Source organism: Corvus hawaiiensis, chromosome 3 (assembly GCF_020740725.1).
Source record: "Corvus hawaiiensis isolate bCorHaw1 chromosome 3, bCorHaw1.pri.cur, whole genome shotgun sequence".
Lineage (NCBI taxonomy): Eukaryota > Metazoa > Chordata > Aves > Passeriformes > Corvidae > Corvus > Corvus hawaiiensis.
In genome coordinates, this window is record NC_063215.1 from 70,078,701 (window position 1) to 70,105,768 (window position 27,068).

At 41.1% G+C, this 27,068-nt stretch overlaps 1 protein-coding gene across 2 annotated transcripts in view; it reads left to right on the plus strand.

Annotated features, from left to right (window-relative positions):
• The window catches only part of GREM2 (gremlin 2, DAN family BMP antagonist), a 41,270-nt gene extending 14,422 nt beyond the window's left edge, over positions 1 to 26,848 (plus strand). The window contains exons 1-2 of one of the 2 annotated variants that reach the window (XM_048299841.1): positions 21,293 to 21,871; positions 23,980 to 26,848. In XM_048299841.1, coding sequence (XP_048155798.1) covers positions 21,804 to 21,871; positions 23,980 to 24,487 — 576 coding nt within the window. In that variant the 5' untranslated portion in view covers positions 21,293 to 21,803 and the 3' untranslated portion in view covers positions 24,488 to 26,848. Of the gene's footprint in view, positions 1 to 21,292; positions 21,872 to 23,979 lie in introns of those variants that run through there. The other variant, XM_048299842.1, reaches the window with a different exon arrangement.
• The last annotated feature ends 220 nt before the right edge of the window (positions 26,849 to 27,068 follow it).

Genomic DNA, 27,068 nt, shown 5'->3' on the forward strand with positions numbered 1-27,068 from the left:
GTTTGCCTGGTACCGCCAACTGGCAGTAACTAGGTCCTTCCAGCCAGGAAACTACCAAACAAGACATTTGTGTTATGAAGCCAACAAGTAATGCAAACATTGTGGGAAAGTTACCATTAGCTTCAGAAAAACAGTTATGTGTCACCATTGCTGAAACTGAACCTCATGACTTCAGATGATCTGATACCTCTGCTTTCTTCAGCTGGTTTGGTATCTCTCACAACCAGGGGTGTAAATCAATGGAGTATGGGCTGATTCCTGTTATATTTATATATTTATTGCTTTAGAATTGCATGGCACTTGTGCCACAAAATACTCCTCGTTTCTTTACATTTTCTCCCTGCAAAATTTGTATTGCAGCTCTTTCTCCTTCTTCACTTACTTCTATATTTTACCCACAATGCTCTTCCATTAAGTTCTTACCAGATCCCTATACCTAAGGACATGGAAAGAAAGAACATTAGGAGATAATTATCTGTTGTGTGTTGGTACTAAATTATTGTGGGCTCAAACGTCTTAGAAAGGCATTTAGTGGGAGACTGAACCATTCTCAGATGTCGTAAGTGAGCCTGCCAGGCAGCTTCACTGACTTGCATAAGCAAGAAAAATCAGAAAGCAGAAAGTTTGGGTTACCTCTGGCTTGCAGAATTTCGCTGGACTGGATGTCTTTAAAAAGAGGGAACTTGCCCAGTCTTACAGGTGCTTTGGGGGGATACCTTTTTAGCCATGTGTTATGGAACCTTTTAAAATACTAGTGTTCTTGTAAAGCCAAGGGCAGTTCTACCCTAGATTAAAACTAACTAGGCTAGATTTATTTGGTGTGTCACACTAGGCAAGAGACATTAATCTTCGGAATTTTCTTTTCCCTTGTCCATTTTTTTCCTCTTTATAGCTAGATGAAAAATAATTAATTAAAATTATAGTACCATTTTAAATATGAAAAATACCTAAAGAAGTAGCATGGTATTAAGTGCAAATGAAAAATAATTTGTATTGGAATTGCAAGATATTCTAAGAACGTAAATGTTGTCAATCTGTTGTTTTAAATTACTTCCTGGTAAACATTTTTTGGTGTCATTTTTATTCTTTCTTTTTCCATCCATCAGCTGTCAAAATAACTTATCTGTAAGCATTTGCTGGCTACTTAAAACTGATAAAGTATTTTTAATGGCAGTACATTTTTGTGCTGCCTGAAATGTGTCAAATATCAGCAAGTCTACCTGAAGACAGATCACTGCCTGGCCTAAAAGACTGTATATTTTAAATCTCAAGGATTTTGTACTGATATTTCCACAGAGTAAAATTATTGTCTGTATTGAACTAAAATATTAGTTTTTCTATTCGCTTTGATGAAGTCAGTATTTGTAAGATAAAGCCTCTAAAATATTTTTAAATACATATTTTCAGAGAATCTACCCATCTGCCATATTTTCTTTTCCTGAGCTTATGGAACACAGTGGGCAGGTGGGGAAATTTTTGTTGTTAGGAAGCATTGCAGTATTGCCTAGTGCATGAAGCATTGCTGGTTCTTCTCATCCTCTGCTGTACTGATCTGTTAAAGGATTCTGTCTTGTATTTCACTTCCCATTTGTTTCAATCCTGCAGTAATTCCATGGCAATGAGTGATGTACTTTTTATTAGACTGTGAACATGTGTATATCCACTTGATCATTACTTTCCATTGGGTTACAAGAGAGTGTAAATGTAGCATTGGTTTAAAAAATGCACCGCCACAACTGGCTTCTCTCAGAAATAGCAGTATATTGATTACTAAATAACAGTAAATAATAAGAACATAATATTAAAGAAATAACTAATGTTGGTGTTGTAGGTTGCTCTTAGGTGAATGACTTTCCTGGCTTTTAGGAAACCATGCACTGCAATGTCACCCCACCTGTCTAAAGTAATCAGAAATATTAGACTGTATCTAGGTAAGGAAGCAGTTCCTCATAGGAAAATGTTGAGGAGATGCCTTTCCTTTCTGTATTAATTTTAGGGAACTAGCAACACTTAAGTAAATCAAATTTCAAAACTTGTATCGGTTTTGGAAGGATAAAAAAGGGAGATGGGAAACTTGAATTCTATTCCAGTGTGTGTTCAGTTTCTGTTTGAGGGCAATTTCATTATCTTATTTGTTGTGCTCTGTGGGAAAGGGAGTGTTGGACAGTGGGTACAGCTTCACAGAGCACTGCTGTGCTTGTAGGACAAATACCACAGCTTTATGATAACAGCTGTTGACAAACTATTCCACACCTGTTAATTACAGGTATTACAAATAGAGAGGAATTTGGGTGTTTGCTGTCATGAGGACATTAACAGATGTTTTCTTCTGTGCTAACCTCTGCAGTTGGCCTCAGATCTTTGAGGATGTGGTTTTTTGTAGGCCTGGTTGTCATCCTGAGACCTCTGGGTGAGAAGCCACTCAGCTGTCCCATTCAGTTGCTGACTATGGAATTTGGCAGCTCCATCAGCTGGTGCCGCAGCAGCAGTGCCGTTGCAAACCTTCTAGTTCAATGCATCTGTTGCTAGCTCTGAAAGGACTGTGGGGAAGAAGTGTGCATGGCACCATATTTCCATCTTCCCATCTACCCACTCTGGCTAATTAAGCAGTTTTGACTCCTCTGTCTTGAAATCGGTCTTCAAAGAATGTTGAAAACTGTGCCTAAATTAGCCTTATGTGGAAAATGGTGTCTGTGTGTTTTATGCATATTTAAATATGTTTCAGGAAACCTGATTTATTTTCTAATGCTTTATAAATTACATTCATCTTCTTCAAAAAAATAAACAAGGCAATGTTTCCTCTAAATAACTGAAATTTTGGAAAAGCCCAGACATTCTTCAAAATTTTGAGTCTTGACCTCTTTTGCCGACAGAGGAGCATTGCACAGAAGTTACGTATTCTGCCTGCAGCAAAAGAAGTCAAACTGAGTCTTTAATTCTGAAACCATCTGATAATGTCTGTGTTATAAACCTGGTAGGTTCACATTTAGCAGATTGCAGTGTGTTAAACATCAGGCTGGCTTTGAGTAGTGATAGGTGACCCCATAGCAAAAAGAATGATGATTTATTTCTGTGATAGCTAGCACAAAAACCTAAAAGCCTAGGAAGATGAGAGCAGAGATGACAAAACTAGTGAAAAAAACCCCCAAACCTATTAAAAAGATGGTTCTTTGGTGGATAATGATTGCTTTATATAATATATATACATATATATATGTCTATTTACTTAAAAGGGAATTAAAGGAACTTTGAGAAGTCATCTGGTTCTTCTCCTGCTTGTTAGGATCCATTTCATCTAACATAATTCATGGCAGATGTGATTTTTTTTTTCCTTTTGTGTCACTTTTTCCTTAATAATTCTGATGATGAGTCTACAAACTTCGGCAAATCAATTCCAATGCCTCACTATCTGTATCATGGTGCTTGCTAATTGGAATATTGTCTGAAGTCTTATTTGCTAACATTACTGCATTTGAATCCATGAAGAGTAAAAATGTATCATTTCACTCTTTGCTATTGCCTTTTGTGCATTTAAAGGCTATTAACATCACTCCTCTGGACTTTGCTTCTTCATATTAAAGGTCACTGATTCCTGCAATCTGGCCACATTGAGTTGGTTTCTGTGTATATAAATGTTCTTACCTTTCTTCCTTGTCTCCCCTCGAGAAGACTGCATGGCTTTCCTGAAGCATGGTGTCCAGAACTAGTTCATAAGCTACTACTTTCCATTCTGTATTTATGCACCCATGTTTTCAGGGCCAAAAGTAGACTCTTGATTTGTCCTTAACATCCTTAAGTGAAGTGTGGTGGTCATAGATCTGAGATTAACATGTAAATTGCATTAGCTTCTGCTTTTGAATTTTTGTCTAAATTTCCAGGTGCAGAGGAGTCTCTTGTCTACTGTGGAACATGTTGGGACTGATGTGTTACTGTGATGACCATTGTGAGAGACAGCAGTGCACACTGAAACAATATAAAACTGGGGGAGTCTGTGTAAGCTGAAAAAGCTGTCAGTGAAGTACAGAGCCTACAGCTTCCTTTAAGAAGAATAAATATTACTTTGCAATTGATTAAAAATGAGAGCTGTACATCTTAGATGGCAGGCACCTTTCCCTGTTTAAATGCCAGCTGATCCAAACTTCAAACTTATTCAACTGCCATACAATTTCTATCTCCTAATTTTAGTTATGAGCGGGTAGAGGGTGTGTTCCCTGGTGCTTATGACTTGCTGGTGTGCAGGGTACGTTGTCACACTTTTCTTCTAAGGTCTGGTAACTTTAACGGGGTTTTGGGCCTGAATGCAGGAAGCCAATTAAGTGTTTGCTTAAGTTCTACAGCGTTAGTTTAAAGCTGCCCTGTCTTAATCAGAGTCCTGATTACTAAAATGCTCCCATACCTGCATGAGAGCTTAGTCCTATCTGTTGACTATTAATTGTATTACATTTATTCTTGCATAAAAGCAGCTGTAGTTAAATGGAAAGCCTTAGCCCACATGGTTCTCAGAATCACCCAGTCTTTTGGAGAATGAAGGTGCCTTTGATCAGTAACAAGGGAGAAGCTTAATGAACAGATTCTGTGCATAAGGCCTGTTCCCTTTGGCTGGTCACTGTGGTCTGTACCCTTTGGCTGGGTGGCAGATGTACAAGCTGGTGCTCCTTGGCATTGAAGCTGTCACCTGAGAAACAGTATGGGACCAAATGAACAGACTGTTTCAGCCTTCTGCTGAATGAATGCTCCTGAATGTTTACCTTGTGTTTTTCTTATTCAGGTATTAGCAGCATCACTCCATTTCTTACTGTGTCATGTGAATGCACAACTTATGCTTTTGCCTGAGGAGGGCAAAAATCCATGTGAATTCAACAGCAGAACAAGTGACCAACTCTTTTTACAGCTCTAGTGCTCTGTTCTGAAAGGGAGGTTGGACAAATATTTGCATTCAAAATGTATTATAACTTCTGAGAGATTTTTTTTCAAGCTATAAGCCTGCAAATTGGTTTTTTTTCATAAGTATTCTGGCATGTCTGTTACCTGGAAAGAGAATGGAAAAGTGTTTCTTCCAACTTCTTTTTGCAAACCACACTACTTGTTTGTTTGTTTGTCCTTAATTCAGTTTTGTTTAACTTTGCATTGCACTAATTGCATGGGTACATCGCATCTTCACACAAAGATAGAGCCACCTTGCCACCATCTTCCAGGCTAGATTCTGGATCAGGTATGGAGAATCCAGCAAGCATAAATTTTAGGACAGGGAGGGTGATAATGGAGACAGAGAAGCAGAAGGCATCAGTGTTTCATATATTATGTAGATCATTTCTTTGCAGTGAAACCAGTGGTTGTGTTTAATCACTTAAAACCCTGATGTCTTGGTGGTAGAAACCTTTGCACTTAAAAGGCAAGACACTCCAAAGTCAAGACAGTAGGATGGAGAAGTTAGAGTACATTTTCATGCTTTTTTCCCTTGTTTAATATTTAGTTTTGCACTACAGTTGCAGAGCACATTTTCAAGATAAGATAAAAGATCCTCTTTTTAAGTACCCCATATCCATTGAGGACTTGAGATAAACGCTGCATACCTCTTTTGGAAATCTAGTCATAAGTCAGAGCTGTAGTGTTTAAGACACTTGCCATAATCAAGTTCTTGAGTCTTCATAGCAGAATGAGGTTCTGATGGAGAGCTGGCTGCCCTAGCACATATGCCTGTTCAGATATGCCACATCTCTCACCTGGCTTCCAGTGGCCACTGTAGAGGAGTATGCATCTCTCACAGGGTCTATCTTGGATGTGTTGGCCTAAACAAACATCTTTGTGGTGCTCTCGGTCATCTGAAATGGTACTACTCATCACATTCTATTCTATTATTATTATTATTATTATTATTATTATTATTATTATTCCTTCTCACTGCTGTGGTACAGACTATACTACTGACATCAAGCCATTTAGATATAAGGACCATGCATCTCTTATAGGAAGCCAAAGCATGCAGTTTCATCTGTCAACGCCGCCTTTATCAGCCACACCCTCCCAGTTACATTAGCCTCCTCCGCCCTGAAACAGGTAAGTTGGGTGACAGCTTTCCCAGGCCCCAGTCTGGAAGGAGTATCAGGGTGTGGTGAGGCCACTGGTTGGAGGCAGCATGCCTGTAGGCTGGCACTGGGAAGGTAGAGCAGCCCAGCACTGGCACAGGAGTCCAGCAGCACCACTGATCCTGCCGGCAAAACAGAAAAAACCAACCCTTTTTGGCTGGATCAGCAAACTTGTCTTGCTGACTGTGTGGCTGCACACATGCCTGTGTCCTGTGGGGGGGAAGGCGAGATCAGGAGCAGAGTGACAGTGGCTCACAGTCTAAAGGACTCAAACTGGGTCCTCAATCCTGGACTGGGTGACAGCATAAGATGATTTAAGCTTTATCTCAGAAGGGCATGGTTTGCAATCAGAAATATATCCAGCTGACATTAATTGCTGTTTTGGTTATTTCCCAAGGTCAAATGCAGGATTTTCTATGTGCCATTATTCCTGAAAAGGGAGTTGTCCTGTCCTAAAATGACTACATATAATGGGAATATGTGTTTGAACCAATATGCTGCAGTATTCTAATTGGAATGTGAAATTGAGGGAAAAAGGCATAGGTTTTAATTGGTTTTGTCTGTGGTTAGTTTCATTTGGACTCAAAAATCTAGAATAATTGACCTTCTTAATTTGTAAGGGAAGATGATATAATTCAAGGAGCTTAAATCAAGACTTCACCCTCCATACCTCAAAACCTAATGACATCAAAACAATGTTGGATATGGTACTGTAGTTCCCTTCAGGTCCAGGAATTTTGTGTTTATTCTCTACGTAATAACCCAGCTTTAACTGTAAAATATGGGAAATGCCTATTTGTGCTTTCCATTTTCTCACTAACCTTTTCTGCAATTTTTAGAGTTTGTTGGATTTTTTTTACAACGGGAGGGGAATGTGTGTCAAAATACCTCCAGTGTGTACTGAAACCACGAGCTTACATTCGTAAACAGGGAAGATGTTGTTGAAAGGCTTGTTACAAGAAAGGTAAGTAGCGTCCCCCACTGGCTGGATTTTTGGATGACTAGTAGCAAGCAGTTTATGCTGCTCATCTTCCACTCAGTGGTGACTGTATGTGAAACACACATGACAAAGCAGGGCTGTTGGGGAGCTGCTGAGAGGTTCCCAAACTTCATCTGCCTTCTGTGTGAATGGCAGAAGACATCATCACCACCTACCCAGCTGGACATCCGGGCATCCTACAGGAGCACTAGCATATGGACACATAAGCAATGTCACAGTCTAAAATGAAACTGGAGGCTTTGTAGGTGTGGGAACAGGTGTTTTCTGGATTTCTCACATTGATTCAAGTGATACGTATGTCTCCGTCACCTATTTCTAACGTGTCTCTAAATCTCTTGTTTCTCTTAGATGCTTTGCCATGGATTTGGCAAGCAGCTTTGAACAAATAATATTTTGGTTTTTATGGGGGGTGGAGAATAGTTATAGAGAGGACCTTGTTAAAACTATAGTAGCTAGAGGAGCTCTTTATGTCTTCTGTACAGTTATGCTGTAAATCCACTCAATAGCTTGCATTCTTAAGTCTGTTTCAATTAATTCAAAATCACCTCTCTTCCTTTTCTGTTCAAGTCTGCAGTGCCATTGCACATTCTGCTTAAACCATACAGTTTAATGATTTAATTCTCAGTCCTTTTATACTTTTTTCTTTTAGGTAAACTTAAAGAGTCCTCCCCTTCATGGTTATAATAAAGATGTAGATACAGAAGTGTGCACTTGCTTTCATGTAGCTTTTTGTGTCATTTATGTTGTAAAACAAAGTGTTTGATTTTGAGGGTGGGAAACAAGGAAAAAAAACCCACAAATGTCCCTGTGTTTTTAATAAGCAAAGTTTTGCCAAGTAGCAATTAGTACTCTCCAGTTTTTGTGCTAATTAAGAGCTTCTTAGGATCCTCTAAGAAGAAGGGGTTTTGGCAAATTAACAGATTTTCAGACAGGTGAGCTGCTTTTAGCTTGACCTTTGCTAGGTGCATTTTTTATTGTGTTTTCCTAATTACTGTTCTGTTGCTCTGACATTCACCATGTTCTTACACTGCCCAAATCACTGATCTGATATGTATGAAGCTTCTCTGTAATTTTGTGCTGGAGAAAAATTATGGAAGTTGAAATAATAACTAAAAGCAAAAGCTGTTGTTCTGAAATTAAGTAAGGGAAGAGAGGAAGCATAGTCTTGCTGTCCTAAGCCAAATTCTTTACTGAGCCTCCTTTCAAAATACAAGCGTAGAAAGTCCCATGGGGCTGTGGTTATCACTGACCCATTGAGGACCATCATACTACAGGAATTGTGGTAAGTTCAGTTGAAACTTTTTTTTGTCTCTTCACACAGTGGGAATAAAAGTTTTCAGAAGTATTGATCAAAACTTTTTTTCAAAAATGCTTTTTCAAAGGAAGAGATACAGACATTTTCGGACTGAAAGCACCTGAAGGCCCTAGTTCGAATTGAAATGCATTTTAGGACTTTCCCGTTACTGAGACAAAAACATGTTTCATCTTAACTCTCTGAAATGGCTTCTTGGCTTTTGAGGATTTATTAATTTCACATTGAAAGTATCTTAAAACCAGTTTTTGCTCACTTCACCTCCTTTTTGAAAAGAAAAATAAGGGAAAATTCAGAATCTAATAATTTAGCTGATTTTAAGTGGAGACATAGGCCAATGTTAATATTTCCTCCAGTATCGAGATGAGGCTTTCAATATGTCTATTTCTCAGTGTCAAAATATATTTTCCCTCATTCCTTATTTTAGATTCCTGTCCTCCTAATTCCATATTACACATAGCTTCTTTAAAAAGTCTCGTGTTTAGCCAAGACATAGGAAAAAAAATTAGAAGAGTCTAGTTCATGCGTACGTAATGGTTTTTGTACTTTTGGTCTAAATCATTCATAAATGAATGTATGAGCTGTGTGTGTGATCACTCATTAGGAACCAGAACAAACCTATGGATCAGAGCATTTTCTTTGGGATGATCTTATGTGGCTATAATCAGCTACAGTGAGACTTAGGTAGTGGCACAGATGGCATTTGGTTGCTGAGCCGTTACAAGTACTTTGATCTGTTCGAACAAAACCTTCATCTGATCAAACTCCCTTGCTGCTTCAGTACGATATACATGATTGCTTGAACCAGCACTAAGTGGTTAGGATTAGTAAAATGGTCTAAACTGTAATGCTTATGTTCTCTGACTACTTTGTAATAAGAGAAAAGAAACCAAAGCAAACCGTGAACGGGCAATCTTCCTGATCACTTGTTCCCCCTCTTCCCAATCAGTTTTGCATTTACTGGTCACATGTTAGCCAGGATCTTCCATTGTAGTCATGTCAGAAGGGAAGCTCTTTACCACTTCACTTGGACCATTCATTCCTCTGAATCCAATTAAGCACTGGCATGCAGTGGGGTCTTGTATCTTTGTCCTTCTGTGTAGTAACATGAGGTCACCCAAGATTACCAGAAGTGTCATCTCTCTTTTCTAGATCCAAGGAGGAGCTGCCTGAGGTAGCTCTGGGGAAGTGTCCTTGAATAGACTTGGAAGAGAAATGGAGTTTGCAATCTCACACGGAAATTTATAGCAAGATGTTGGCTCTTTCCAAGATACTTTCCTGACCTTTCTGAGATTAGCTTTCTGAAAGAGCCAAAGAGAAGAATCTTTAGATTTCCTTTTACTTACTGCCTACTTCTACCAAGCTTGAAAGCATCAGTAATGGAAAAACACTGAAACCTTAACTTTGGTGACACAGTTTGAATGGCTTGTGGCCAAACACTGTAAAAAAACCAAGGTCAGAATAAGTTAATAAAGAGCCTCCAGGTGCAGTTTATCTTCTGCTTGTGTTTGAGTAAAGAAGGTCCCCAGTTACTAAGAGCCAAAAAAATAACCCCTCAGCCAGGAAGTCATCAAGTTGGAATCCTCCCACTCTGATGCTGCAAAATTATAAATGCAGCTGAGGTTACAAGGATAGAAGTGGTCCTGAAACTGTCTACAGAAGGGGAGCTCTGGCACTTTTCTGTGGATGTGCAAGCAGAAGGGGTTGGTGATTGCCCCTGCCAGCTTTCTCCTTTCCTCTTTTGTCATAGGGGAAGATCTTCCCTGCCATTATTAAAAAGTGCTTGAACTCATTCCACCCCACCTATAGGGCACCTATATGATGGCTGATTTCTTGTCACTTTTCTTGCTGGGTTTTAAAACTGGATCTGCCCAGATGACTCAGAAGGCTGAACTTTCAAATCCAGCTCTGTTCATCTGTTTATCATGCATCACTCCATTTCCCAAGTTCTGTGTTTGACTGACAGTTCTGAGACTTCATCCAGCTTCTAAATTTCAGTCATTGTCAAAACTGGTGAGTGTAGGTCTTGCCTTCCAAATAGTGAGGATTTACTTCATTAACTCCATTACTAGTTTTGCCTCTGGTTTTCTAGTCCAGTGGCACACTACTGTTCTGTGAAGGGAGTCTGAAGAAATCAGCTTGTGTGTGTTTTTAATTACATGTTTGTTCAGCCCTCTGAGGATGTCAGGAGCTGTGAACAGCAAATGCCAAGTGATTGCCAGGAAGAAAGCTGCTGACTGCAGTCCATCATAGACAGAACCTTTCTGTGTATCTGCCACTGCCTTGCCATGCACATACCAACGATATCTGATTTTGATTATAGTCTCTCCTCTGATGATAGTGCTGTCTCGGGTTCTCCTGGACACAAAGTCTTGGTCAAGTGAAAACATAAGCAATGGTGTAGTCAAGGACAAAGTCAGTCAGTCTCCCCCAGATTCCAGTCTATTGACTTTTCTTTCTTCCTCATTTGGAGTGAACTCAGAGGCTAACGATCTCCCTTTAAATGAGCATAACTTGCTGTATTATGTTAGTCTAGACAAAGGAAATCAAATTAATTAGCAGAAAGACTGCAAATGTGCTGTGGAGGAGGACCTGTCATTAGAGTACCTCATCCAGGCTCCTGTGGCTTGCTGTGTATTCAGAATAATAGCTCTGGTCTTTCTCTCAGCAGAAGAGAAATAGAATAATACTAGGCTTCAATTAGAGACAGAACTATAATTCAGTCATGGGCAAGGAGAGGGGGAGGTGAGTAGGAAGACGGCTGCTCTGCAAAGCCTAAGTCATAAAACATAAAGTCCTGGTTTACACATGGCAACAGATCCTTTTATGATTGAATTACAGCCTTCATATTCAATAGTGGGTCAAGTCTGTAAACCAGAATACAGACAGAGCAAATATTTACATTCTGTGTGTAATGACAGAGGGAGAATCACTGATCTGAGCATGAATCAAAGCCACAAGAACATAGATGTGGGACAGCCACGTGTTACCAGCAGTGTGAAGTGGGAAGGATGGAGTAAATTTCCAGTATTTGGATGTTAAATTTCCTACAAATCATCCTGCAGCATTTTAACTGAAAATTTGTCTTTTATTTACTTTTAGTTGTGACACACACTGCCAGTTAACAGTGCAAAAATGGCAGTTTGCCCATTCATTCTGTGTGCTGTAGGTTTCCTGATATTTCTAGAAAGTTATTTTGAAGTGTATAGGTATTTAGCATGTTATGTTGATAGAGTATATATAATTAAAATTTTATTTGTATTTCTGACTTCATAGCATCTCAAAAGTTCTTTACTTTTGACAGCTGTTGAGCTGCTATGATTTATTTTGGTCCATTTGACAGCTGACAGTCAAAAGGGTTACTGTCAGTTTGGAAATATCAGTAGACATGTAGCGAAATAAAATTTCTTTTTTTTATTTTAGAAAACAACTTAAAAACAAGGGTCAAAATATTTCCAAACTGAAGAGTTTGCATCAAGGCATCAGCTGATGCATGGACTAGGGTAGCCAAGAAGCCATGTAACTCTGAAGGTTTTGAACTCCAAATGTTATCTGTGTTTATAGGCTTGCAAAAACACAGGAAAAACCTCATCAGAGCGCATGGTTGCTGCACTTTTCAGCTCTTTTGCATTTGAATTGCATTTCAGTTAAATTCATCAAGTTTTTCTTGTAGACACCCTGAGTGAACAGGGTTCCTTTCAAAGCAAAGCCCACAGCTGAGTTAAACATTTGAAACAAAACTAATTAAACAGGGATTGTGATGGGCCATTGGTTAACCCACAAAAAGTTCCTGCAAAAGTAAGCAGAAGGCTGGTGATCTTAGGGAAAGAAGAAAACATCTGGTAATTCTCCAAGTAAGTTTTTGAACAAAAGGGGTTACAAAATATTACAGGATCAACCCAAGGATAATACCATGCATGGCGTGGCTTCCATCGACACAGAGTGCAAACAAACTTTACGCTGTTGGGCCAGCTTACACCCTGGCTGAGAGAATGTATTAAAAACTTTGAGGTGACCCACTGCTGTTTCAAGGTATCTTGTGTTACATGTGAACACTAGAGCTCATGAACTCTGATTTTCTGTGGGTGTGTTCAGTGTGCCAGTCCACCACAGTAGCCCCCGAACATCCTCGTGTTCTAAATTGTGATACCATTGACTTGTTCCCCCCCATCCCCTTCCCTGAAATATTTTTCATGCCTCCCTGTGTACCCTAGGACAAAACACACTTAGTATAATGCAGTAGAAGTTTCAAACCTGCCGTGCTGTCCAACTCATTTGAAATTTGGCAGAGGAAAAAAATTCATTGTGAGGAAGTGTCAGATGTGTTGCTTATAAACTGTAGGAAAGGCAAGATAGGATGAGAGGATTCCCTAGATTTAGCCTCACTGAGGAGAAAAAGGGCTTTTCTGTGAAACTAATAATTCTGGTAAGGCACTTAGTTACGTGTTTGCGTGGCATAGACCTGGTTGCAGCTAACAGGCTGAATGGGGTCAATATTTGTTTTATTTGCTTGTTAGCATAGATCTTCTGCACTCTGTCCCCAGAACTGCTGCAAGTTATAGTCAGGAGGACTGATGCTTTGTCAGGCAAATTGGAGCAGAGATGAATGTGAATGAAAAACGCTCGAAGCAATAAATCTATGCCATTTTTAAGACAACTGTATGAAAATACAGCTGGAATGGTTCCTGTAAGTGACATGTTGGAAAGTAGTGATATATATAGCTGAAATTTTGTTTGTATGGGAATTTGCATACTACCTGATAGAAAGATTAGCCTGTGGGATATTGTGATAAGAGCAATCCTTATTTGAACCATCTGTGTTTCAACTCTATAAATAGGATAATGGCTTACAGAAATTCATAATATAAAGACTAGACCATCAGTAACATTTTAGATTTTTCAAACAGGAACATGACCACTTCAGAGTCACAGTGTCGTACCTGAGGATAGCATCTTGATAGAGAGCCTCAGAGGATAAAACTATCAGAATCTACCAGAAAATCTGGAAAATTTAAATGTTACTTCTCTGCTGGTTAATCTAGTGTTTATTATATACAAGATTACATGCCACCTGTTGATTTTTAGAAGTACTTGCATTTTTCTGATCATTAAGAGAAGCAAGCACTTCTTTTGAGCACTTTTATGGTGCTTTAGAGAGCTCAGTTTTCTCCTAGAACAAAACTCATTCAAATGCCCTCTTCTTAGAATGGTGCAAGTACAGTAAGGAACATATATTGAAGATCAATGGTCATCTCCTTTATTGTGGGCTAGAAAATGAGCTGTGCATTCTAGAAGTAGTGTGTTGTTTGACGCTACAAAGAAATGAAGCTCCTAACTCCATGCCTGTTCTATCAAAACTCAGGGAAACTATATTTTTATTTACAAGAGTATAATGTTCTTAAAGAGAAGCTTGCCTAAGGGCAACAAATCTGTATTTCTTTGCAAAAAGAAGAGTATTGGTGCCATGCAGTGCAATTGAAAGATGCTGGAAACAGTCCATTCTCAGTTAATTTCTGACCTCCAGTAACTCACTTCCCCTCTGAGCTCAGTTCTGAGCCATATGTTGGTCACCAAGTCAGTCTACAAACATTTGAAGTTGTGTCACTTAGGCATTGGTCTTGGACGAGGTTTCTGTGTTCTGTTGTAATGCAAACAACAAAAATATAATGGAGATGGTTCATTGCAAAATCATCTTTTGTAGCATCGATTCTCCAGTGAGGAAGCAACGAAATGAGCTATTGTATTTAAATGCTGAACTTTCCCCATTCTTGTGTTGACTGTCCTCCTTTCCAACAGGCTGAGGGATGGTCACAAATGAAGATATTTGCTCAAGTCACCGCTTCCCTTCAGATTTAGTTTTTAGTTTCCCAAGGGCAGAAGTCTGCTGTTTTCTCCTGAATGAAATGCTGCCAAATGGGAGTGTAACAGCTGCGTTCAACACAGAAGAATAAAGTTAAATGTAGGCTGTTTTTACTTGCTGGACAAAAAGTTCATATGCAAACAGAACTGACTTGACTCTTCGGGGCTTTTGTGCTGAAAAGCTGAGAAACACTGACCAAGTATCTTTTCAACTTAGTTCACTCTTGCAGAGAGGTATTTTTTAGATTCATAGAATTATCAGTCCTTTCCCAAAAAAGCTCTTTTTCTTGTTTCCATTCCTTCCACCCCCTGACTGTAGCATTCTTCAAAACCAGGTTGTGAGAAAGAAAATCAGCCTCATGGACAGCTAGCAGAAATCTGGTTTTATTTTGTGGGTTTTTTCCTCCTTCCACTCCCCCTTTTTTCCCCAGTGTTGCATATGCTGCCAGTACTGATGACTACCCAGACACTTCTGAGTAGGACATCTCACTCTGCTTGGGACAGTTCACATGTGCTCACCAGGCAGACATTTGTCTGTGGCTGGTTCTAAAACCACAAGTTCCTCAAACTGAAATAGCAACAAAATTTAGGACTTTTAATCATAATGATACAAAAAACCCCTTTGTCCAGTTACCTGCTAGTATTCAATCAGAGTTATGTGTATTCCTTATCCCCTAAAAAAGGCATTACTGCATTACCAGAGTTACATTTCTTGCAGCTTTTGTTCCTTCTCTTTATTTCCCTTTTCCTGTTTTAAAATCATAAATGCTGACACAATTGTTGAATCAAAATCTTGGCTACTGATAAATACAGGGTTATATGAACTTGATAGTGTCTTCCTTCACTGTATTACCTGACATTTAGCCTTAAAAAGAACCCAAACCAACAAAACTTGCAGCATTGTTTCCTGCACTATTGTGTGTGTTTTTTGGGAAGCACTGTTACATATCATGGACATAATCACAGAGGACGAGTAAGGTTAGAAGGAACCACAGTGGGGCATCTGGTCCAACCTTCCTGTTCAAGCAGGGTCATGTTAGAGCACATTGCACAGAATTGCATCCAGACAATTCTTTAATATATCTGGTCAGGGAGACTCCACCACCTCTCTGGGCAATCTGTTCCACTGCACGGTCATCCACACAATGATGAAGTTGTTCTTCATATTCAGATGAAACTTCCCATGCATCAATTTCTGTCTATTGCCTCTTGTTCTATTGCTTGGTACCACTGAGAAGAGCCTGAATTCATCCTCTTGGCACCCTCCCTTCTGAATCTTTCAGGCATTGATGGGGTCCCTTCTCAGTTGTCACTTCTCGAGGCTGAACAGGCCCAGCTCCCTCAGCCTTTCCTCATAAGAGAGATCCTCCAGTCCCTTAATCATCTTTGTTGTACTGAGGAGCCCAGGACTGCACACAGCACTCCAGATGTGACCTCACCAGGGCTGAGTAGAGGGGCAGGATCAGCTCCCTTGACGTGCTGGGAATGCTCTTCCTAACGCATCCCAGTCCTTCTTGGCCACGAGAGCACTGCTGGCTCTTGGACAGCTTGTTGTCCACCAGGATCCCCAGGTCCTTCTCCACAGAGCTGCTTTCCAGCAGCTCAGCCTGCAGCCTGGGGAGTGCTGGTGCAGGGGTTATTCTTCCCCAGGTGCAGGACCCTGCACATGCCTTTGTTGAATTTCAGCCAGTTCTTCTCTGCCCATCTCTCCAACCTGTCAAGGTCATTCTGAAGGGCTGCACAGCCCCTCTGGGGTATTGGCCCCTCCTCCCTGCTTCGTGTTGTCAGTGAACCTGCTGAGGAGGCATCTACCCCTTCATCTGAGTCATTGATGAACAAGGTGAGCAACACTGGGCCCAGCACTGAACCTTGGGGGACACCACAAGTGACAGGCCTCCAACTTGACCATGTGTACTGGGTACGATCCTCTGGGATCTGCCATTCAGCCAGTTCTGAATCCACCTCTCTGTCCACTCATCCAGCCCACGCTTCCTGACTTTGCCTGTGAAGATGCTGGGAGAGACAGTGTTGAAAGCCTAGCTGAAATTGAGGTAGACAATATCCTCTGCTCTTCCCTCATCTATACGGGTAGTTGTTTCACACTAGAAGGCAATTAGGTTGGTCAAGCATGATTTATTTTTTGTGAATCCATGCAGACTGCTCCTGATCACCTTCTTGTCATCCATGGGGCTAGAGATGGACTCCAGAATGAGGCAATCCATCACTTTTCTCAGGGTTGAGGTGAGGCTGATGGGCCTCACCCTGGGTTGTTCTTCTTGCACTTTTTGAAGACTGGGGTGACATTTGCTTTCTTCCAGTCCTCAGGCACCTCTACTGCCTGCTATGGCCTTTCAAAGATGATCATGAGCAGCCTCACTATTGGTGTCCACCAGTTCTTTCAGCACTCATGGACGCAGCCTGTCAAGGCCTATAGACTTGTGAATGTCAGATTTGCTTAGGTGTTCTCTAACTCAATCCTCCTTCCTTTCAACATTCCTTCATCCTGGTCTCCTGGGTCAGACAGTCCTAAGAGATGATTGCGTCAGACCAATGCAAAGATCTTCAGTAACTCTGTATCCTCTGTTACCAGCGTCCGCACACCATTTAGTAATGCATCCACATTATCCTTAGTTTTTCTTTAGCTATAGATATATTTGAAGAAGCCCTTCTTGTTCTTACTGACATACTTGGCTAGATTGAATTCCAGATTGCCTCAACCTTCCTTGTCTCATTTCTACTTCTCTGACAACCTCTCTAAATTCATTCCAAGTGGCCTAACGCTACTTCCATCTCCCTAATGATAAAAGTATGTCAAAATACCAGGGCTGACTTCATCAATATTTTCCTTCTCCTCTCTCCAGTCTTCTGGAGCTGTAGTTTACAACCAGGTTCTTCAGTGACTTTTCTCACAATCATGGTCCTGGCTTTAAAAAATGAGAAACTTCTCTTTATTCCCCCAGTACTAATACTACTTTAAAAAAAAATTAACCACAGGTTTAAAAGCTATGCAAGATAAGAAAGATTCAGCCTATGAAAAGCCTGATAATATAGATCAGTCATACAATATTTAGGTCAATATACTTCGTGGCAGGATGACAGTGCAAAGAAGAACTGCTGGAGTAGTGTGATCCTTTAACACTGATGAAGTGACCAGCTGCATTTAAACAGGTTTCAAATAAGCTTGTCTGAAGTTCCTGAAAGAAAGAATAGTTCAGTGGTTATAAACACGGATTTCTATTGGCAGTAAAGGCGGATAAGAAAGAGAGGACAAGATGAGAAGGAAAAACCCAGCATTCAAGCTGGTTAGTTTACCTCCAAGATTTCTTCATTATTCCTCCTGTCCTAAAAATAACACATAACACATTGCTGAAAGACAGGAATAATTGGCTGAGTTGTTGGTTCCTCTTATATTTTTGTGCATGGATGAAGAATTCTTCTAAACTCCCAGCCTTTTAAGGGAAAATTCAAGATAAAGCTCTTGATAGTAGAAAAATCATTTCAGTGAGAGTGAATTAGTATAATGCAACATCCTTTCAACTAGCATAGACTGTCTCCACCAGTATCTTTGTTCTACATCCATTTCATTGATGATTTACTTTGTGTTTCAATATTTTAAATTCATTCAGGATTTGTCTTGACAAGGAGAATAAATTCAGGATCTGTCTTGGCAAGGAGAACTTCTAAGTTCTGGCATTATTGGGGAAATGCTGTCCTATTCTGAGGAATGCAGGCTGGCATTGTTGAAACCTAACTTCATCTCACCCTTTCAAAAAACAAAGCAAGAGCCTGCACAATAGAGTGTGGCTCCTGAGACATCCAGACTGCAGGAAAACCTTTCCTGATTCCTTCAAAGCTTCGTGATGATCCCTGTAGGCAGTCTTGACTCTCTGAGGGAGAGGTGTTGGTGCAAAAAAAGAGGATGGATCTCCCTGGTGGAAGGGAGAGAGAAGGATGGAGAGAAGGAAGGATCTCCATCCAAGCGAGCCAGTGAGGGTACTAGGAATTTATTAAGCCTGAAAGAAATGTTTTCTGCCCCAACCATCTACTATTAGGGCTGTGATGCAGCTAAATAGCTTTCTTTCAGATTGCTATAGAAGGTTCTTAGAGGGCAAGAATGGAAAAATTTCTGCGTGTAAATTTCTGTAATGGCATTAATTATTCTTATTTAAATAATTACTGCCTTTTGTGTTTTGTGCAGTGGTTATGAAAAGTGATGCTTAGTACTCCTAGGACATGGTAACTACTGCTGTAATGCAAACCTGAATAGCTGAATCCTAGCTGCACTACTGTGTTTCTACTGTTTTTTAAAGTTTGATGCCTCCTGCATGTTTTGTTGTTGTGGCTGGCCTCAGTCTTGGCAATTTAATAATGGGAATCTATTAATGATGCAACAATTTAATAAGACGCCCATGTCTCTGCAACAGGAGATACAGTACAGTGTTCAGTTATTGCTGATGTTGTTGAGACATGGGAGAAATAGTTTCCAAAGGATAGTTAAAAGAGAAAAGTTAGCACCAAATACCTCCCTTGCACAAAGATGCCTGATTAGTCTTTATTGTAGCCTTTATGAGAACATTGTACCATTAGAATCATGCCTAACTATTAATAAATTAAATAAATAGCATTTTTGGCTTCCTGGTAATGTATTGGATATTTCCTGGCTTTCCACATCTGTTGCTAAAGCCAAGTTTTAATTATTTGAAAAGCTTTTGCCTGGCTTGTCTTCAAGGAACACTTCTTGTGTCCCATCTTAAATGTGAGAACTAACCATGTACATTGTGTTCTTGCATTATTATACATATGACTGGTTTATACAGATTCTTTTTCTGACTAGGTCTACTATGAAAGTAAGTGGGGACTTGAAACTATTTTGGTAACAGGGCTTCCCATACTCAGCCATGCTCAAGTGATCCCTAAGGAGAGCTCTCATGTCTCTGAAGTTTGCAGGATGGAAGCTGCAAACAAGCAATACAGGTGGTCAAATGTGGCCATCTATGTACAGTACTATGTCATGGGACCTGATTTAATCTAGTCTGTAATGCCTGCCTTTTGCTGGTAGTTACAGAGAAATATTTGTCCAAAGGAAGATCTTCAGCTGTTAATTAAATTTAAATTTTTCAAAAAGTGAAAAATCTCTGAATTTATCATCTTCCAAGCCACTGGTTCTTACAGTACTTGAGTCTGTAGTTTTGATGGGTGTATGATAGGTTTATAGTACTAAATCTTCTTCTTCATGAATCCATACTGTGATTAAGCTGAATAGGTAGAGTCTTATGTTCTATGGTAAGACCGGTTTTGCAGGTTTGGATTTTTTGGTGATTGTGGGTTGGGTTTTTTTGGTTGGTTTTTTTTTTCCCCTTTGTTTTGTTACGTTTTGTTTTGTTTTAAATTGCCTGCGACTTTTACTTCTGAATTCCCTCCAGACAGGCCTGGTGAAGAGATGATTGTGTCATACCTGTATCAGAGTTGAATGCTTCCAGGAATGCTGATAATGCTGAGTGTTTTATAGGTGTGCATGCTACAGCAAACAAATGGGTCTCACACCTCCTGATTTCCTGAGCCGCTAACAAAATATCACAGTGATCTTCCAGTTACATCCCTCTTTCTTTCTGTCCACTTGCAGCCCAGAAGTAGGCTGATCTACAAAACAGGAATTCCCAGTCAGAATCTGCATCCTGAGCTGAGAAACTGGTCATGACTTTGAAAACTAGAGGAAACGATCAGCGCAGTCACTCAGCACAGATGGACACTGGTGTTACCTCCTGCCCTGCATTTCACACCATAGCACTCACTTCTTCACTGCAGGACTTCTCTGAAAACTATGAGTTTGAGTTCTGAAATCAAATCCAATGCTTCAATTCAGAGAGGACTTCCCTAAGCACAAAACTAAGCTATTTTGGGGGTTACATTACTGCCTGTCCTGCTCTGGAGCTGGATTACTTTCAAGAATGCATGAGTTATAGGGCCAGAAGGTCGGTACGCAAAAGGTAGCCTGGCTTGGTAGATACTTTATGTTACACAGTAATTGGATACAAAGAAGAAATAAAGCTAAGGGCAGACACAGTGATCCTGGGTCTTCCCCTCCTAGCACAGTGACCTGACCTCTGAATGACAGAGCTGGATTTTGGCATTCTTGCTTCCATGGACAAGGCTTTTTTACACTCCTGGGCCTGATAGCCCAGCTCCAGCATGTTGGATTTGATGAGTTTATGAACTCATACTTGATGCTGATTTCCTTATCTCAGGGAGAAAAAAACCTGCCATGTGATATGTAAATGCAGCCAGGCCTCCTTGGGTGTCTCATCTAAGGTTAAGTTATTGTCAGCTCACACACTGTAAAAAAGGCATGGAGGGGACTGGCAGCAGCTGGCAACAATGCTTGAAGAAGCTGAAAACTGTCACAAAGGAGCTGCCACTGGGTCTGCTGTGGGGACCCCCAGTGTAGCAGGAATGGGGGGCCCAGGCTGGCATTGGTGCAAGCTGTAGAGGCAGGCGTTGGTCTCTTGAGGCAGTTCTCACTTGCATGGTCTCAGCCACATGCTGTTCCATTCTGTTCCATCTAAGTAGGGCAGAACTTCCCTGTCCTTGCCAAAAGCCAGATTCTTCTCCAATACGTTTTGTGTTTCTTCTCATCCTGCTCTGTGTGCAGACAGACAGCATTCACCAGGTTGCTTTGCATTCAAATTGAGTTTGCCAAAATGTTCTCTTTCTCTGAGGGTCCTGAAGTTTCTCTTCTCTTTGCATGTGAGCACTGAAAATATATGTAGTCCTTGGCAAGTTGCTGGCACCGTGTGACCTTGTTTGCACCCTTACTTGCTTGAATAGGGGATTTGTGTGCCAGGGCTTAGAAAGGGGTGATTTGCAGGCTAGTAAGGAGTAGCACTGTGATTAGAAATTTCACAATCTGACAGAATGCACATTTGACCTGCTAGTGTAAAATAGATTATTATTCCATTATGTAAATATTTTAACATTCAAGTTTGATAAGGATCAATGACAGAAATAAGTGGTGTGTTCCTACCTGTCTGTAGAAGTACTTGCTAACATGTATTGCAGTGTTTGGTTTATAACCACACAATAGTGGCTTTGATTAATAATGCTTTATTAGTTATAAACACAGACTTACTGAATAAATCCTACTTACTCTATTGAATGGCTCTCCATTGCTACATAAAACCATTTAAGTAATTAGAATACTGCTATAGTATTTCTCTGTATTGTAGACTTGGAGTTGTTAGTTCTCTGTCAGCTTTCCTGAATTCCTGCATCGGATTTCTATGTGGCCACCACTTGATACAAAAAGGAACATGTCCATTCAAGTTGCATTTTACGAAGAGAAAGGGCAGGCGTGGTAACACAGAGTTTCATAGAACTGTAGAGTCATGAAAGTTGGAAAAAGCTTTGTAAAGATCATCCCAAGAAAAGAGGAGGGGTGGGGGAATGGGTGTGTCTCTCCTTCTGACCTTTGCTGTCCTCTTCTATGCCAGGTTCAGAGAGATGATACTGGAGAGGCAATAGTCCTTGTGTATCAAAAGAGTGGAAGAGTATGCCTGACGAATGTGGCATAAGGCATCTTGCGGAGAGCTCACCTCTGTCTTTTTCTAGAAAATATAGGTTTGTAAATCTGGTTTCTTTTCCTCCCCTTTCTATATAGAAACACAAAGCACTGGGAATCAGTTATTTTATCTACTACTGAAATGCAGCCATCAGTGCAGAATAACATGAGAACAATTTGAAAGGAAGCATGGAACACTATATTCAACTGAAACTAATTACCTGATTAGGTTTTGGCCTGCCTGTGTGGGTTGACATCCAATGGACTTGGCGACAACACCTGCCAGTAAAGCCAAGTCTAGTCTTGCTTCATTTAAAGACTCTGGACAAAACTTCTAGACTTGCAAGCTGAATGCTAAGCAGTGTGAAAATAGGCCTCTGATTTAAAGTACCAATGGCTACAGTGAGTGTTCAGTGGGGAGATGGCATGGTTGCAGATGAATGAACTTTTTTGTGGTTTAGAAATACTGGTTGCCATTTAAAGGTGGTTCTGTTTCAAGCATACAGTCTGGTGAAATTTAACTCTGCATCAGAACACCCTCTGTTTACAGCTATACGATTAGCACTTTTGTTTTCTTCAGCACTTCAGACTTATCCCCTTAGAAACTTAGTCCAAGTCTGACACTGAGATCTAATAGACTTAGAAAATAACCTTAAGGGATGTTATCTCACCTAGTCTGTTAGAGTAGTTCTTTTTCTTCATCTCCACAGAAGTCAAACATGTTAGATCTGCTTTATTAGGTGAGAAGCATTTGTTACTGCTATTCTTGTCTTCTCTTGCACCTTTACTGCAAACACTTTTTTGATCTTTTGGTTTCATTGTTTGGAAAATGACATGATTTCGAGATGGGAGTACCTGGGTAACATCTGAAGTGTCTGTAGTGTTAGGCATTATAATTGCCAGTGTGATGATAGTTTTTTTTGCCTTGGTATCTTTCTAAAAGAAAAAAATTAAAATCATTACTTGGAAGGGTTTGAAGCTTTACTGGGAATAGAGGGATAAGTCTGTCTTTTGTACACTATTATAAAAATATCCATTAAGAATAAGGGTGAACAGAGCACTTTTTGTAAGTGTTCTAGTCTCCAAGTGGGAAGCTTCTGTGTACCCACTTATGGCGCTGCAGAGACCCTCTGTTCTCCTTTCCCAGGGAGAGTGGGAGAGTGATATGAAATGAACTGTCAGATGAGCAGTTCACTAGTGAGCATTGACTTTATAAGGAAATTTAGTACACCTACTCTGATACTCTGGAAGCACATCGAGACACATTACTAAAATAAATTGGACAAGAGCTGGTAAGAGATGCTCCACAGAACAAGAATACACAATATACAACCCTAGGAAAAAATATTTTTGCCGTCTGGCAAACTATTTCAACTTATCAACAAGCTTATGCTGTAACTTATTCCTTAACATCTAAAATAAATATTTAATCCTCTCCTGTTTACAAACCTTCTTAAACCATTTGCCCAAGAGGCCTTCAATTGTGAAGTCCTCAAAGTTGTGTTTAAGCATTTCCTCTTACTGCAAAAATAAATCCATCAAGGTTTTGACCTCACACAAAGACAACAAATACAAGCCTGTAAGTGCCATAAAAGCCCTAAGAAACTTCAGAAGCAATTTAAAATAATAAAAATAGTCTTTTTGACACCCCTTGCTACTTCTGTGTGGAATGAGGCCGGGCCTGGACTCGGGGGCTGAAGAGACAGGGGAGTTCACTTTGTGTAACCTGGTATTCCCTTCCCCTCTCCCCTGCTATCCCCAAATCAGCTCTCACCATCTTGGCAAGAGTCTCTTGAGCCTTTGCTAGCCAGGAGTTTGCCCAGCTGTTTGGCCCAGGATTTCAGAGACCAGGAGGAAATGTTTCTGGCTGAAGCTTCTGTAAAACCACCACTTCAGTCATCAAAGCATTAGTGTCCCTGAGGGGAAAAAGCAAGTAGTTGGAGAGTTTGTGGAGGCGTGAGGGGAAGCAGTGTGACTTTCCAAAGAGCCTGGCCTCTTCATGATAAGCAATCACCCTAGAATAGAGCTGATCTAGGAAAAGTGATGGGGTTATAAAGACGATAAGATCTCCACTTCTTCTAAAAGCATGCGTGAAGTACCAACTCCATTCCAATTCTGAGGTTTGGAAATGCGTCTCTCCTAACAGTGTCCTGTGTTGCCCTTGCAGGATGATTTGGAAATTTGCCTTGTCCGTTCTTCTGATGGCAGCACTGGTTCGAGTGACGGACGCCAGGAAAAACCGGCCTGCAGGTGCCATTCCCTCCCCATACAAAGGCAGCAGCAGCAACCACTCGGAGCGGAGGCAGCAGCTGAACAAGGAGGTGTTGGCCTCCAGCCAGGAGGCCCTCGTGGTCACCGAGAGGAAGTACCTCAAGAGCGACTGGTGCAAGACGCAGCCGCTGCGGCAGACTGTCAGCGAGGAGGGCTGCATCAGCCGCACCATCATCAACCGCTTCTGCTACGGGCAGTGCAACTCCTTCTACATCCCGCGGCACGTGAAAAAGGAGGAGGAGTCCTTTCAGTCCTGTGCTTTCTGCAAGCCACACAAGGTCACCTCTTCGACTGTGCAGCTGGAGTGCCCTGAGCTGGACCCACCGTTCCGACTCAAGAAAATTCAGAAGGTCAAGCAGTGCCGGTGCATGTCTGTGAATCTAAACGGCTCAGGCAAACTGTGAGAACAGGCATGTAGCTGCTGCTTGGTGTTGCCTCCATCAGCTTTACTGCTGCCTCTCCTCTCCCACTGAGCAGACTGTCTATTTTGTTGGTTTGTTTCTTCTTTTCCTTTTTTTTTGGTGTTCTGTTTTCTTTCAGGAGGCATCTCTCCAGCAAGGAAAGTCTCCTTGTCACTTGCCTACTGGAATAATGCTTTTTCACGGGATGTGTTAGGCACTTCACCATAAAGTTGTATTGTATTTTAAATATCATCTGGCAGTTGAATCTTCTGGAGTGGAGCAGGCTCCCAGAAGTTGGGTTTGCTCATCTAAGTGACCAGTTGGCTGAATCCAGCATTAAATGTTTCCACTGTGTGGAGTAAAGCCCTCTGCCCTACACTCCAGTTCCCTCCACAAGCTGAGAATGCCTTCCCCGTGCTTTGGTCTGGAGCTTGCTTCTCTCACTTGGAAGTGCTGGGGTGCTGCCCAGGACTGGGGGACACAGATGAGGGAGAGTAACGAGGAGTAATGTGTGAAAAGCAAGTGAGACTGTCTGACAAGGCTTCTCTCCTTAAGATGACTTCAATTGTGCAATGACAAATGGTTCTGGGCTTGTTGTCTGAATGGCAGATCAGAAGCAAGGGGAAGAGGGTGAGGCGCTGGGTCAGCCACGGTGACCACAGAGCAGACTGAGGTTGGGTTCTGATGCTGTTGTGGTTAGAGTATATTGAACACATGGCCTCTGCAGCACTGTTTATTTTGTAACCTAGCTATAGTAAACAGCTGTTTAAAGTATTATAGACCTAGCCATGTGTATTTTTCTTGTGGCAGAGTATGCCAGCGATTAAAATATGTTAAGAGACTCGGTTGCTAGGTCAGCTGCCTGGCTTAAAATGGACATGGTTTTACTCTGCTTTTGGTAGGTTTTTGTATGTTAGATATGTGTGTTTGTTTCTTACTCCAAAAAGGACAACATTCATTTATGACCACCTATTTATGCCTGCTCAGACCAGGGAGGGTGGGAGGGTAGTGGGAGAGAACACTTAAGGGAATGATGTGTCCCCAAAGGTATAAAAGCACTGTCACACAAAGGACAAAATTTGGTCATTGCTGGACTGAATACAAAAGCTACGTAAGTGTCACCAAGTTTTGGGAGTGGTGTCTCTCCCATGATTGGAAACCATGTTAATGTGTCCCTGTTAAAGGACAAACACCTCAGTCAGTGCTGCTGGAATGGGTCACAGCTGTGGGAGCGGGTAAAGAGTAAGCTGTAATTGCTACACTATTGGTGGTCCACTCAGTTTGTGAGACCTGCTCAGTAAGTGTTGGTGAACACTTGCAGTTCATTTTAAGTCATACTACATTGTTATTGATATAGTTGATGGAGTTTAACATGTCCTGTATATCCCATTTGTTACAGTTCTGATCTGTATTAGTCCCAGCTGCATTAAAATCCTGTCTCAAACCAGCCCCTTCCCCCAAACCGAAGCCAGTGCGCACTCAGTTGTCTGAAGCTCACAAATTAAAAATGACACGCCGACGCCCTGTGCATGTCTCACAGTTCAGCATCTGCAGCGAGTGAAACCAGCCTGCTGCTGGAGCCCCTCCCCGCCAGCCTCTTCGCATGCAGCCACTTCAAGGGGTTAATATGTTCAGCACTGTTGCCAGCTGGGGCTTCAGAGCCACGGGTCTCCCTTATGTGACACAGGCCTCCCTAAGAGGCTTTCAGGACTGATCTCCACAAGAGCTCACCAAGCGGTTTACAGGGACTGGCGTGGGCAGGGTGAGGTTGGTCGGCTCTGACAACCATGTTATATGAACGGATGTCGCTTTTCTGCTGTGACCTTTCAGTGTGTTGGAAGTGCACAGGGAGGCTCCTCCCACAGGGAATGCTTTAGGGGCTGTTGCTGCTGCCCTGTGGCATTGTGCCAGCCCCAGGATGAGTACAATTCAGTGTTGTCTTGAGAGTGTGGGTGTGGGCGGGGTGCAGGGGGGGAAGGTGGCAATATAGTCTACTAAGACTCTGGGGATCTCAGTCTCCACTTGAAAGGAATGAACTGAAAGTCAGACGTTTTGGACCAGAGAGAGAAAAGCACCCTAATAAATTCACTTAAGAAAAATGTGCAAGAATCTTTACCTTTAAGCTATGCCCTGCCTGGGTTTTTCACCAGTTTGCAATATGAATATGCTGCAGCTTAAAGCTCCTTCTAGGAGCTGTGTTTATGTAAAAACTGAGTTGAGCTTGTAATGGTTAAAACTGTATTTAATTCTTGTTTTATAAATGAAAAAAAAATGAAGAAATGCTTTAAGTATAATGTAATTATTTTATAGGTCAACTATTAAATTATAGATTAAATAATAAAGCTACTCTAGGGTTATATGGCATCCAGGTGTTTTGCTTCAATAGCTTGTGTCCAACTGCTCTCTAATCAGTATATTCTCCAGCTTCCTTTTCACCCTCCCAAATACAGGTGAATGATGGCTCACCCTGACAGCTTGGGAAAACCTAACTATTTCTCTGCTTGTCTCCCGCTCCCGTCAGAAGTACCTGGAAGGCAAGAGGGAAAAATAAAATGCACTAATCTTAGATTCTGGAGTTGATTCT